The sequence below is a fragment of the Ornithodoros turicata genome, chromosome 6 (genome assembly GCF_037126465.1).
Source record: "Ornithodoros turicata isolate Travis chromosome 6, ASM3712646v1, whole genome shotgun sequence".
NCBI lineage: Eukaryota > Metazoa > Arthropoda > Arachnida > Ixodida > Argasidae > Ornithodoros > Ornithodoros turicata.
Window position 1 is genome coordinate 40,506,952 of NC_088206.1, and position 13,791 is coordinate 40,520,742.

The following is a 13,791-nucleotide window of genomic DNA, read 5'->3' on the forward strand; positions in this document are numbered from 1 at the left end:
TGCAGATGAAAATTGTACTGTCCGAAATCCCAGCAGATAAATGCGGATAGCACGGCTTGCCTCCACAGATAACCACATTTTATCCGCAATCATCTCTGCTGGCAAACCCTACGTGGCATAGCAATTCAAACTGAATTGAGAATGACATGCCGGAGCGTGTCATCCGCTGCATTCCATTTGCTCCTACCGAACTCCATCGTTCGATAGCAGGTCACATGTCACGCAAAACAGAGCTAGGCAGAAGTGGAAGAACGCGGACAGCTGGTGCATACTGAGGGCTGGAACCGGAGAATTGGAAGAACCGGCATTTCTTGTTGTTCTTCCGTGTCTCCGGTTCCAGCCCACCATAGAACTCTCATAATAACTAGAAACCAAGCCAGGCAAGGGGGGCATCTCAACATGTGAGCTGCCATGATCATAGCTGGGCGAACTCACCCATGAGGGCCCTCATGAGTGCCCCTCACCCTCACCTCACGCCTTTGAGGTGAGGGTGAGTGAGGGCAAGCCCGCGATTAGGACATCCGTGAGTGCACTCATGAGGTCTGAGGGGCGTCAGGTCTGTGTGAGTGAAGTCACTTGTGAGGCCTGAGGGGTGTGAGGTCAGTATGAGTGCATTCAGAAATGAGGTCAAATGACGCTTAGGAGACGTGGGCAAATTATGAAGGCACTAGTGATATGGTTCCAGCGACCCAGCAACCGGCAGGGCGCACTTTAAAGGGCTGGTGTTCCCGTTTTTAGCAATTTCGTATACGCCGCGCTGGGAAGACAGCCAAGCGTCCTGAGCTGACTGATTATTTGGTGATATGGTTCCAGCGACCCAGCTACATGCAGTGTGCACTTTAAAGGGCTGGTGTGCGCGTTTTCAGCAATTTCGTCTACGTCGCGCTGGGAACACAGCCAAGCGTACTGAGCTGACGGATTAGTTGGTGATATGGTTCCAGCGGCCCAACTACACGCAGTGTGCACTTTAAAGGGCTGGTGCGCCCGTTTTTAGCAATTTCGTCTATGTCGCGCTGGGAACTGAGCAAAGTGTCCTGAGCTGACTGATTACTTGGTGATATGGTTTCAGCTGCCCGCCTACACGCAGTGGTCACTTTAAAGGGCTGGTGTGCCCGTTTTTAGCAATTTCACCTACGTCGCGCTGGGAACACAGCGAAGTGTCATGAACTGACTGATTACTTGGTGATATGGTTCTAGTGACCCAACTACGGGCAGGGTGCACTTTAAAGGGCTGGTGTGCAGGTTTTTAGCTATTTCGTCTACGTAGCGCCGGGAACACAGCCAAGCGTCCTGAGCTGACGGATTACTTCGTGATATGGTTCCAGCGACCCAACTACTGGCAGGGTGCACTTTAAAGGGCTGATGTGCACGTTTTTAGCAATTTCGTCTACGTCGCGCTGGGTATACAGCCAAGTGTCCTGGGCAAAGCTCAGGAGGCTTTCTTGTGTTCCCAGCGCAACGTAGACGAAATTGCTAAAAACGGGCACACCAGCCCTTTAAAGTGCACCCAACCGGTAGTTGGGTCACTGGAACCATATCATCAATGCCTTCATAATTTGCGCACGTCAGGTATGCGTCATTCGACCTCATTTCTGAATGCCCTCATACTGACCTCACACCCCTCAGGCCTCACCAGTGACTTCACTCACACAGACCTGGCACCTCTCAGACCTCATGAGTGCACTCACAGGAGGTCTCATGAGGGACACAACCTCATGAGTGCACCCACGGGAGACCTTATGAGTAAAACCCTCATGGGTGAAGGCTTGCGTTTGTGAGAGCCGTGAGGGCGAGGGCGAGTGAGGGCATGTACCCGTGAGGGCGAGTGAGGGTATGTGCTCGTGAGGGCGGTGAGGGTGAGGGCGAGTGAGGTTTCACCAAAATGCCATGATCGATACGTTAGGCCTAGTGTGTTACGGTGTACCCTACAAGTTCCGTGTGCCGTTCTTTCATGTCACAGCACAAGGTTTAAACTCTACCATACTCTTTTCTAATGGAATAAGACACAGTCCAAAAGGACGTGTGAGAGCAGACAAATGAAACACACTTTGCACACACCATGGCACACAGAGCCCAGCGGTAGCAAGCACGACTTGGATTGGATTGGATACCATGGTGTCGAAGCACCTGCTCTTTACGTGTGGAAAGGCTGTGACCGAATCCACAATATCGATCATGGCGGCCCCTGGACTTGAAAGCTGAGAGAGGGCCTCGCCTCCGCACAGCTCCTTTGCTCTCCCCATTACTCTTTCTCTCAACTTTTCTTCTAGCCTCTCTCCTTATCACAGGGGTGACACAAACCTGCCATTGTTGTAACAACCCTCAAGCGGGTGCTTGTGGCAAAACTGCCATCTCGTCCTGGTCGTACGTCATAGCGTTTAGCGATCAGCGATTATGGGTTTAATGGCACAAAGGCGGCAAAGGCCAAAGAGCGCCATAACTATGGTGAGTGTGTGAGAGATGAGGATGAGAGGAGAGAGGAGGATGATGATAACAAATGAGTGTGGCAGTTAAAAGTTGTCGACAAGTATGAGCGATGAGATGATCCAGGATGAGAAATTTACATGATGAGTTAGGTGACAAAGGCTAAAAGCGGAGCAATGCTGAACGTAATCTACACATGGTAAAAAACTGGACAACATTATCAAACGGCAGAAGAGGAGTGTCACCCAGTAGAAGGACTGGGTGGAGTGGGACATCGTATCTGTAGAATGCGGTGAAATACTGTTGGCGTTGGTGTTCGAAGTGAGAGCAGGATGCCAGTACGTGCACGTAATAGAAAACGCCATTTTGAGGTCATGTGACTTTGTTTACATGTTGCTTTGCTGCTTACCGAAGTTTACACAGATTTCATGAAATTAAACTTTATTTCAAGATAATCAATTTCCACTACTGTGAGTAGCAAGGAAAGTGAGTTAATGGCTGTTCTCTTCGCATTGTATGATTGCTTTTTTCACTAAATATGCACGCATGCCTGAGGCTTAAAAAAAATTCATGCGCACCTGAATCGTCTACAATGATTATCTTTCAGTTCTGCCGGGCTAACTACACATCCTCTTCCAGACTCCAGGTTTCCGATATTACCCGTCAGTATCATGTGGCATCGAACACATCCTCATTCAAGGCGCGGACGAGTGCGTTGACTATGGCATATCAAATTTCACGGTTTCTATTTTTGATCTGCTCTCAGGATCATGTCTCTGAATTATCCGCAACACTGACACAAGTGAAAGCACTTTATGTAGCTGTTTCTAGACAGACATGTGGACGCAAGCTAAGCCTAACATTGTATGCTGACTGACTAAGGGATTGGATTACACTGGCTCTGACTTCACCCCGGGTTGTGAGACATGAATAGTAGTCTGCCAGGTTCACCCGCATCTCGGTACCTCCACTTTGTTCCGTTTACCCAAAGTACACAAAACAGGTGGTTTCAATTATCCAACTATTTTTATCATACTGTGCGGATGCAGATATATAAATGTTAATTATGAAAAAAGGAAATCACTGAAAAGGTTTGCCAGCTGTAGAACTCGAACCCACATCTTCTGGATTGCCGGTCCAGGGCTCTTACCAACTGAGCTAAGCTAACACGCCTCTCCAGTGACTTCCAAGGGTGCGTCATTTGAAGGGACAAACACATACACTCCCTCACTCATTAACCTTGCACTCTTACATGTTTTCTCATTCGCACACACATTCACACGACGGGGCGACATGGGGCGATGTGTTTCAGCTTCAGAACATCAATTCCCTTCATATAAATGGTATCCGTGCTCACCTCTAGTCATATTTGCTGGTGCTCCTCACTAAGAAGGATAACCATCCGATTATTCGGCACACTTCAAAACAGTGAAGTGGGCAATCGCATTACAGTACATTGGGTCTGCTCTGACAAATCCTGCCACAGTCCTGAAGATAGTTCCGTGACACAACTTTGTCGACTGCAGACTGCAGGATGCCCTCTGTTGGTGCTACTGGGGCGTCACTGAATCGGGGGAAACCCCGGGGAAACAAATGGGGTGAAACAAAATTGCAGAGCATACTAGAGCTACTAGTACCCTCGTAGAGGAGGTGGCATCCCTCTACATGAGCCCTGACCGACTATGGTGGAATGTCCCAGCGGGCAGATGATCGTGGACGGTGCCGGTAGAAATGGCTGGCAGGCGTAGTGGCGCGTGCCAGCTGAGGCACGTCTTCATCGTCGCCCACAGGCTGCCACATCACTCCTCCCCTCAGACACGGAGCGGTGTAGTGCTAGCGGAAGGTCGTCCGTGTCGATACATGAAGAGGAGAAAGAAGGGCGACTGCACGTGGAACAGGGACGGCTAGACTGTGTCTTGTGCTGAGTGGGCAGAAGTGGCGGGATGAATGGTGCGGACAAGAGCTGGCCGGGAGGGTTCCAGGGGCCGGCCGAAGCAGAGAGCAGGCAGGTAGGCCATGTGATGCAGAGAGGGCGGCAACAGAACCGCGACCGGTTCGTGAGCAATGAGCTAATGTTGTCACTAAGGAGAGTGCCAGGGAGGACCATCGCGAAGCACGGGGAGACCGGGAGTAGAACTCAGTGGCCTCTGTGTGGGTCCCCGGTGGAACGTTGGCCCGGTGCCTCTTGACCGCAATTGGATGGCTTCCAGCACCCTGTATCGAAGCCAGGTGGGAAGGCAAGGTGGGCAGGGTTCCTGGGACTGGGATGGCGATGCGAATGGGGCCATGTTGTCACCAGCGGCGTTCCACAACCGGTATAGGAGCGTGATGCTCGGGAAGGTACCGCTGGTGGAAGACCGAAGAGTGCTATCACGAAGCGTGCGGCGACGTGACGTGGAGTGTGCGACCATGGCGAACTGAGCGGGGTGGATGAGCGAACCATGTTGTTGAGTGGCCGGGCGTTGCGATGAGTGAGCCGCAGTGAATTGACGTCGTCGCGTAGCGATTCTTCCGAAGAACGGTGCACCGGACGTTCACGATGGCTTCGAATGTGGTCTTGCAGAAGTTTGGGATGATACTGGGCCGAATTATGCCGAACATGGTGTTCTGTGTTCGGGTCACCAAATGTAGAGGAGGTGGTGTCCCTCTACGTGAGTCTTGACTGGCGAAGATGGTGTGTTCCAGCGGTCATGGCCACATGCTAGGACTATGGTGGTAGAACTGGCTGGCAGGCGCTGTGGCGTGCTCCAGCAGAGGCACATCTTCATCGTCGCCCACGGGCCGCCACACCCTTTCCCTGTACCTTCTACCTTTAGTACTACAGTCAAATCTCTATGCAGCGAACTTTCCATATTGCAAAGTTCTCGATGCAATGAACTTTTCTGGTGCTCACGTTTCACATCCATTGAATTACATATAAGAGTGATATAAGGGCGATAATGATATAAGGACATTAAGAGTGATATAAGGGCAGAACACACAGCAAGTTGCGTTTTTCCATCTTATTCTGCATTAATACAGAGGTACAGACAAGCGGATCTCCCTAGTGATAGGGAAGAGCAAGAGGCCAGACTGTTTCACGGGGAATAAAATCCCTGTGGAGGTACTTCCAACAGCAAGGCATGGATGTTCCATGCCTTTTTCAAGGACGGGGAGAGGGAGTTCGAATGTGACATGGTGAAGAAGGACCATCACATGTGCCTGGTCTTGGACAATTGCTGAGTGCATCATGTTGGAGATCTGGAGCTGACGCACTTTCTCTCGCTCATGCATTTTCTCTCACCAAACTGCACCTCCCTCATCCAACTCCTTGATCAGGCATCATTAACAGCGTGAAGTGTGCCTACTGCTCACGACTGGTGGACTTGGACATTTGCCCAAAGAAAGAAACGAAGGTAGATGCCATCCAAGCAACGGAGATACTGGCAGCAAGTTGGCAAGGCGGAAAACTTGAGGTCATCGTCAACTCGTTCTGGAAGGCGGGCTTCTACACGGAGTTCAGCGATGAGAACTGCAGCGAAGTCGACGGACTGTGGAACAGCAAAGAGAATCTCGCGTCTGAACCCACACCTCGTCAAGCTGTTCTTGCTTAGCAGTGGGAGACGCGTAAAGATGGTGACGGCGTGCCTCAAGATCTTTAACTGCCGGACTTTTGGAATGTGGATTAGTCTGCTACTATATGCACGGAGGAACTGACTGAAGCAGACATCGTCGACGGTCTGCAAGGCAAATGATGACAGTGACAGTCTTTCCACTGCAGAAGTGTGTACTGTGCCAATGGTTCACGAGGTGCTAGATGCAATCAATGTCCTCTGTCGGTATGTGGGGACCAACAAGAACCAGGAGCAAGCTTTAGAGACCCTCTCCGCGTAGGGACGAAATGTCATGCCCATGTTCGTCACTATGCAAACAAAGCTCACAGACTTTTTCGGGAGCAAATAAAAATTCTATGCAATGTTAGTTGTTGTCTGGTCTTGTACCTACACCTGGGAGTCAGGCAGATGAGCAGAAGCGGTAAGCTTCGGTATTTTTGCTGACGATCTATGTACGAGGGGTGTTTAAGTCAAACCAGGACTTTCTGTCTCCTGAGTCTACAAATGGCTCGCCCTACTTCTTTTTCGTCATTTTCACACACGACAGGCCTCCACGTTTACCACGTGGTCTAAAGTTTGTGCAAAACAGAAGACACGTGCTGGACAAGATGGCCGACAGCCAGGTGAGCGCGAACATTGAACAGCGAATTGTCATGAAGTTTCTCGTGAATGAAGGGGTAAAGTCATATGAAATTCACAGACTTCAGGCTCAGTATGGCCACGATACACTTAGACGCAGCAAAGCATCTGAGTGGTGCAAACGGTTCCGAGACGGCCGTACGTCAGTACAGTGCGATCCCGGTGGGGGCTGCTCAGAGTCGTGTGTCAGAGTTCCTGAGAACATCCAACTTGTGGAGCACCTGATCCTCAAGGACCGACGGATAACATGTCTTGAACTGGCTCGAAAGACGTACCTTTCTGTGAGAACGATGAACACTATCATTCATGAACACCTCCAGTTCAGGAAAGTTGGTGCCCGTTGGGCCACCGAGGCAGCTCTCCGTGTTTGACCGGCAGAGAAGACTGGAAATCTCTCAAGAGCTAAGGTATCGTTTCAACACTGAAGGACAGCCGTTCCTTGATCGGATTATCACGTGCGATGAAACGTGGGTGCACCATTTCATTCCAGAGTCGAAACGCGCATCAAAACAGTGGAAGCATCTGGGCTCGCCCGCTCCCAAGAAGTTCCGAAGCACCCCGTCTGCGGGTAAGGTCATGGCCACGGTTTTCTGGGACAAGGCTGGCGTTGTTCATGTTGATTTTCTGCCCAGTGGTACCACCATCAAGAGTGCATATTACTGTCAGGTTCTCAGGGATGTGCAAAAGCGGCTGGGCCTCATCACCAAAGGAGTCCTCCTCCTATAGGACAATGCACGCCCGCAAACCGCGCATCTCATGACACGCCCCTTACAAGAACTTGGCTGGGAGTTGCTGCCACATTCCCCTTACAGTCCACAGCGATTTCAATCTCTTCGGGTTACTGAAGGCGTTCCTTGGGGGCCGCCACTTCAGCTGCGACGACAAGGTCAAGAATGCGGTCCGATCATGGCTGCTACGTGCCGGTAAGGATTTCTACGCTGCTAGCATCCAAGCCCTCATGAAACGCTGGGACAAGTGCATTAGTGCAGCTGGAGGTTACGTTGAAAAAAACTAATTTCTCGCCTGTAAGTTCATTTTACTTTTGCGAAAAATGAAAAGACCCGGTTTGACTTGAACACCCCTCGTATATAGCGAAGTTCTCCCTAGAGCAAAGTTTTGCAACATGTTTACTGGCTTCGTTACATGGAGGCTTGACTGTTGTGTGTGTACGTGCACAAGACACTCCACATTTTGAAGGTGGCAAACAAGTTTCGGGTGCTGATGGTATTGTCAGCACCGTCAAAGCTGGGGAGTGGGAAGAAACAATAACATCTGCGTCAAGTGTGTAGTGGGTGCTGATTTGACTCGCCCGTGGGAACGTGTATATAGGACACACAGGCCCGTCCGTGAATGAACACTTTTGTGAACACAGAACTCATTTGGAACAATGCAAGTACACACCTCTCTGTCAAGCGCAAATCTTGTGCATGTGAACCACAATGACAAGATACAAGGATTTTACGTAGGAGCCAGGATGTGCCAGGATATGAAACAGTTAAGGCCTATCATATCAAGGAGATAGGAAAAAATGTATCAGTGACACATCGATGTAATTACACATCAAGTGAAGTGAGGGTATGGGATGTACGACTTTCCTTTTTGCGTAACGTCTCCCAAGATTCCCAAAGTTTCCGGGATGTTTCGCTTCAGTAGAAGAATCATGTGCATACGCATTGCTCTTCTCTTTTGAGATTAAGACTGGTTGCTATGATCTGCTATAAACTGTAGCAAAGGAATGGTTCACATCCTTCCGGCATACAAAAAATAAAATCTGTGAATTTCCATTTCCAAGCACCAAATCCACGCTTTCCGTAACAAACGGGATCCTAGGATTACTGATAACCAACATGGCCTATCTACTCTCCCACAAGACGACTCCAAAGCGCACTTGAAGTGGCTGTGTGATATATACCAGTCATCCTGGCAAAGTCAGGATGCACTAGATACACACAAAAAGTGAAAATGCTAACAGTTGGATGCCTAACTTGAGGGTGAGTTAACTATTTGAGCATATTAATCATGTGAGCAAGTATGATATTTACAGTACACATCAACAAGAACTTATAAGCATACTACATGCTATATGATGGCACATGGTACGATCCAGCATACTGGGTTAATAACAAGACAAATTGACTAACTGGAAGTCCGGAGTGGGGTTGATGCCGAAGGGCTGAGGCTTGACAGGAACTCCAGGTCTAACAGGGAGGAAGAAGAGGGCTGCTCTAATGGGTTCTCCAGACCACTTGACCTCCAGTCAAATTGTGCTGGTGGAATGCTCTCCTGGACATAACAAATGTGTGCTTTCTTACTGTTTCTATTTGTTCACAATTTGTTCACACGTTTGCGTTTGGTATACACGTACTAGTTTAAGAGAAAATACAGAAATAAATTGTGCTTTCAATTGTGCAAACCCAAGAGGAGCTACTATGGTTGATCCAATACGCGGCCTTCTGTGTTTTCAAACCAGCAAGTTCAAATACATCAGACTTCAGAAAAGAAAAAGAAGCACCCCAGTGGTATGCACACATGTAAGCAATTCCAATGACATTGTTGCAATATCAAAGCACAGAAAAGCTGTTAGTCGCTTAGTGGATTGATGCATCACAGCATTGCTTGCTACACTCACCCAATGAGCTTGTGTAGAAGTTTTACTTTACTACTTTACTTTACTACTCCCAAAGCTACTGCACACAGCTAACTGTGGTTCTCAGGTTGAATCCTTGTTGCCAGCAAATTTTTAAGATGTCTTCAATGTGCAATGTGCAGAGCTGTGTAAGGTGTCAACCTAGACAGTGAACCAGGGCCAATTGCGTAGAGGTCAGAACATTAAAGATAATGAAATTGTGGGTTGCTACTGGGCTACAAGAAATGATGCTAGTGAGATAATGGGGCCCCTAGAGCCATTATCTCACTAGCATCATTTCTAGAGGCCTGCATGCGGCCCGCAGGGCTCCCACAACGAAGCGAGAGAGAAAAAGAAAGGAAGAGAAAGACGAGAAAACTTAATCGCAGTGAGAGAAAAAAAAAAAGCTAGCAGATCGCTATGGGCAATCATGCGCCTGCGGAAAGCCCTTGAATACCTGGATAACATCGAATCACGACATTCACAGACCCACTTAAAAGAATACACTTCACACAGCAGCTCTCTTCACTACGATACACGGGAGCTCTGCCGTGGCCACCCAACGCTTCCTCGGAAGGACCGAGAGGTCGAAGGACGTCCTATATATATAGTTTCGGAATTCGCAGGTGCCAAAGCGTCTCTTCCATAATCACGTGTTGAACTATCAAGCATCCGGTGGACGTCGGTTTGCGCTCTGCAGTGTTTCCATGTCTTTGCAAAAGATTACCAAACAGCATAGAGAGTATCTCCTGCTCGAAGCCACATCTGAAGTGGACTGTACAGGAGGAGAAGTGTACCTTCCGAGAGCACTGGGGGATTAATTCTCTGTTCGCCGATATAAACAACATCCTGGAATGTCTAGTGTGCCAAAAAACTGTTGATGTTCCGATAGAGTACAATCACCGACGTCATTACGAAGCTCTTCACTAAGGACAGTATGCGAAATTTACTGCAAAGATCCGTGAAGAAAAAGTGATGCAGCTCAAATTGGCGGTCACAAGACAAAAGGACATTTTTCCTAAGCTTAACAGGGAAAATGAGGTCACCGTTGAAGCAAACTCTGCCCTATCGCAGTTGATCGCAAAAGCGCCAAAACCCTTAACGGAAGGACCTTTTATCAAGAACTGTCTCATTCGTGCAGCTGAAATTGTGTGCCTGACCACAAAAGATTCTTTTGAGAAGATTAGCTTTTCTGCAAATACCGTCGCTAGGCAGGTTGAGGACATGGGTGCAGATTTGGAAAAGCAGCTGCGCGATATTTTGAAGAACTTTTGCGCATATTCCTTAGCACTTGACGAATCCACGGACATAAATTATAATGCTCAGTACGTGGTGTTCATCCGCAGTGTCATGCACAACTTGGACATAAATGAGGAACTGTTTGATCTGCTTCCTCTGAAAGGGACAACGACGGGGAGTGACCTGTGGAGCGTAGTAAAAGGTAGCATCGAAGCAGCAGGTCTTAAGTGGGAGAATCTTGCATCAGTAGCGACTGATGGAGCTCCTTCAATGGTTGGTCGCATTCTAGGTCTGGTAGCTTGCCTTAAAGAAGCACTTGCAGAGGAAGACGTGCCCACGAACCTTCCAGCAATTCACTGTATCCTACATCAAGAGGCAATGTTCTGCCGCACAGTTAAGTTAAAGCACGTCATGAACACTGTTGTTAAGACCTTTAATTTCATTCGGTCGAGAGGCTTGAATCCTTGTCTGTTTGCTGATTTTCTTCAAAACTTGGATGCCATGTACAAAGACCTGCCTTATCATACAGAGGTCAGATGGCTCAGCAGGGTGTAAGTACTTCAACGTTTCTTCGATCTTCGAAATGAAATCAAGGAATTTCTTCACAACAAGGGGAAAGAATGCCCTCAACTGGCCAACCCCGAATGGTTGAGTGACCTGCCGTTTCTCGTCGACATAACTAACCACCTGCACATACTGACTATGGGCATGCAGGGGAAAGCTCACTCGATCACAGAGATGTACGACAGCGTCAAAAGTTTTGTGAGAAAGTTGGAACTTTGGGAGAAACAGCTAACATCGAAGGATCTCTTCCACTTTCCTTGTCTAAAAGCCGTTGACTGCAAGAACGAGGAAACTCTTCGCACATACTCCTCAGAAGTGTCGGTGCTGCGACGTGAGTTCATGTCAAGGTTTCATGACATTGAGATCCTCAAGGCGATGTTGAAACTGTTCGCCGACCCCTTTTCAGTTCTTCCTGAAGACGTTAAGCCCGAGCTCCAAATGGAACTAATAGATATCCAGTGCAATTCCACATTGCGACAAAAGTGACGAATTCGGCACTCCAGAGTTCTACAAATATGTAGACAGGAAATCGTTTCCCTGCCTGATGTCTGACGTCAGCTGTGTTCTGCCGATGTTTGGAAGCACGTACGTATGTGAGCAGTTCTTTTCAATGACAAATATCAACAAAACTAAGCTGAGGTCCCAGCTGTCTGATGACCATCTTCGAGCCCAGTTGAGAATTGCCACTGCGGTCAACCTACAAGTGGGCCTGAGGAACCTGGTGAGGAAGAAGAAGTCTCATGTGTCGTCAGCGCATCATTAGGAGCGCGTCCTCCTGTAACCTTGTTCGCGTTTAGTTTATTCCGAGGTGCACAGCCTCCTGCCATTGGCTGAAATAAAGTCAATATTGTCTGCTTTACTGTGTATTTCCTTCGGGCTTCTTTTCTAGACGACAGGATCATAGCTAACAGCATCCATGTATCGCCTGGAGAACGAGTTCTGTGTCATATTAAAGACAGTTGAAAAAGTTGCCGCTATGTCACTCGGCCACAGACACGCGGTTCCCCAAATCAGAGGCAGTTTTTGTGTACGTTCACTACCTGTGGCTGCAGTGGTGTAGGCCAGACGAATGCGGCCCACGACTATGTTTGAGTTTGAGACCTCTGCTCTAGAGTGATGTAATATTGCAAGCATTATGGCGCAATAAACAGGACCCTGAAGGAAGACGCTGACACCAGACCTGCATTCATGTCTTCCCAAGAAGTAGCCTTTGAAGAATTTGCATAATATCTGATCCACAAGTAAGCGTCGTTAACTGACATGTAAGCTGACAACGAAATTAGGAAGAGAAGAAAAACATTCTATGTCATCTTCGGACGTCGCCAACCTGTGCCAACGTTGCCTGCGTGTGCATTGATGACAATGACATGTTTTGTTCTTCTTTGCGCCTAAGAGCATAGGCAAAGCTCAGCAACTGTTATAGCGGTAGCTGTTAACAGGAAGGTCTTGGGAAATCGTTGTGGCTATATCACAAAATCCTGTGTTTCGGTTTCAGTGATGCAAAACACGTTCGAATAATCTAAGACTAAGAAAAGCAGTTTTGACATACTCAGAGATGGGTACGTGGTCCCTGAAAGTGTACAGATTTCAATAATATTTTTGTACAGCTAAATCCAGCTCTACACATCACCACTCACTTCACAGATCACAAGGCAGCACTCGTCACTCTAATGTAGCTGTGCATATATCAGCAATAAATGTGCAAACATCCACACACAACAGCTACCGCTGAAATTCACGTTGCACAATCGTAACCGTCCGTAATTTTTTTGTATGCTCTTAAAATGTGGTTGTGCTCATGTTGTTTTGAATCAATAAAACTTGCATGACATCCGAGAATAGCTGCGTTGTTTACATTTTTACATGGTGTCCAATGACACAATGTAGCCTATGTTGTTTATCGTGGTTTGACAAATGGGCTATTCTTTCTTGACATGATAAACGATTTAATGAACTAAGCAGAGATACACTAATGGATTTCTTAGCATGAAGGTTCAATTGGGACAGACACTACAGGAAGGCAACCATGGGCATCACACAAATCAGTGCAGATAACTTATTAGTGAGTATTATAAAGCATTCACAAATATGCAGTTGTTAAAGAGATTGTGCACTGGCATTAAAGGGGCACTAAAATGCAATGACAACTTGCTCTCAAATGAAAGTCATTAATTTCAATTAGTATAATGCAAGGAAAACCAGTTCACACAGCGCTACCACTTAGAAGAAAAACGCAACGTAAACAGAGCCCTCTTTGGCAGTAATGAATGGGATCCCCAGGAGGCAAAGATTGGCGGTATCCAATGAGACAGCAGCAGAAGCGTGCACATACTTAGCGCGAGCATGAGCATGTGGATTTAGAACGGGTCCGATCGTAGTGTTCCGTATATGAGCGGCATGATGTGCACTGCTGCATTTTTCAATACAGATTCACTGAATTGTGGCCCACAACAGTTTCATTTCATTTCATTTCATTTTATTGCACCTGAAGGCGCCCTAAGGGGCATTATATCAGGGGAAAGGCATGGAATAACAACGAAGTCCAACAAGAAGAAAAGACACACACATAAATGGGATGAGCACTTCTGAGTAAGAACCGTACACAGTCAAAATATAAAAACATACATGTACAGTTCTCGTGAATGTTCCACTAGCAATATTTATCTTCACATCCTTTGGACAGCGACGCCAGTCTGCTTCGCAACG

The 13,791-nt window shown here is 47.7% G+C and overlaps 1 protein-coding gene across 4 annotated transcripts in view; it reads right to left on the reverse strand.

The window, feature by feature from the left end:
• Nucleotides 1–13,791, reverse strand: part of LOC135396570 (aftiphilin-like) — a 72,376-nt gene that overhangs the window by 5,376 nt on the left and 53,209 nt on the right. For all 4 annotated transcript variants that reach the window (XM_064627607.1, XM_064627609.1, XM_064627606.1 and 1 more), the window contains one exon: nucleotides 8,798–8,939. In XM_064627607.1, coding sequence (XP_064483677.1) covers nucleotides 8,798–8,939 — 142 coding nt within the window. The remainder of the gene's footprint in view (nucleotides 1–8,797; nucleotides 8,940–13,791) is intronic.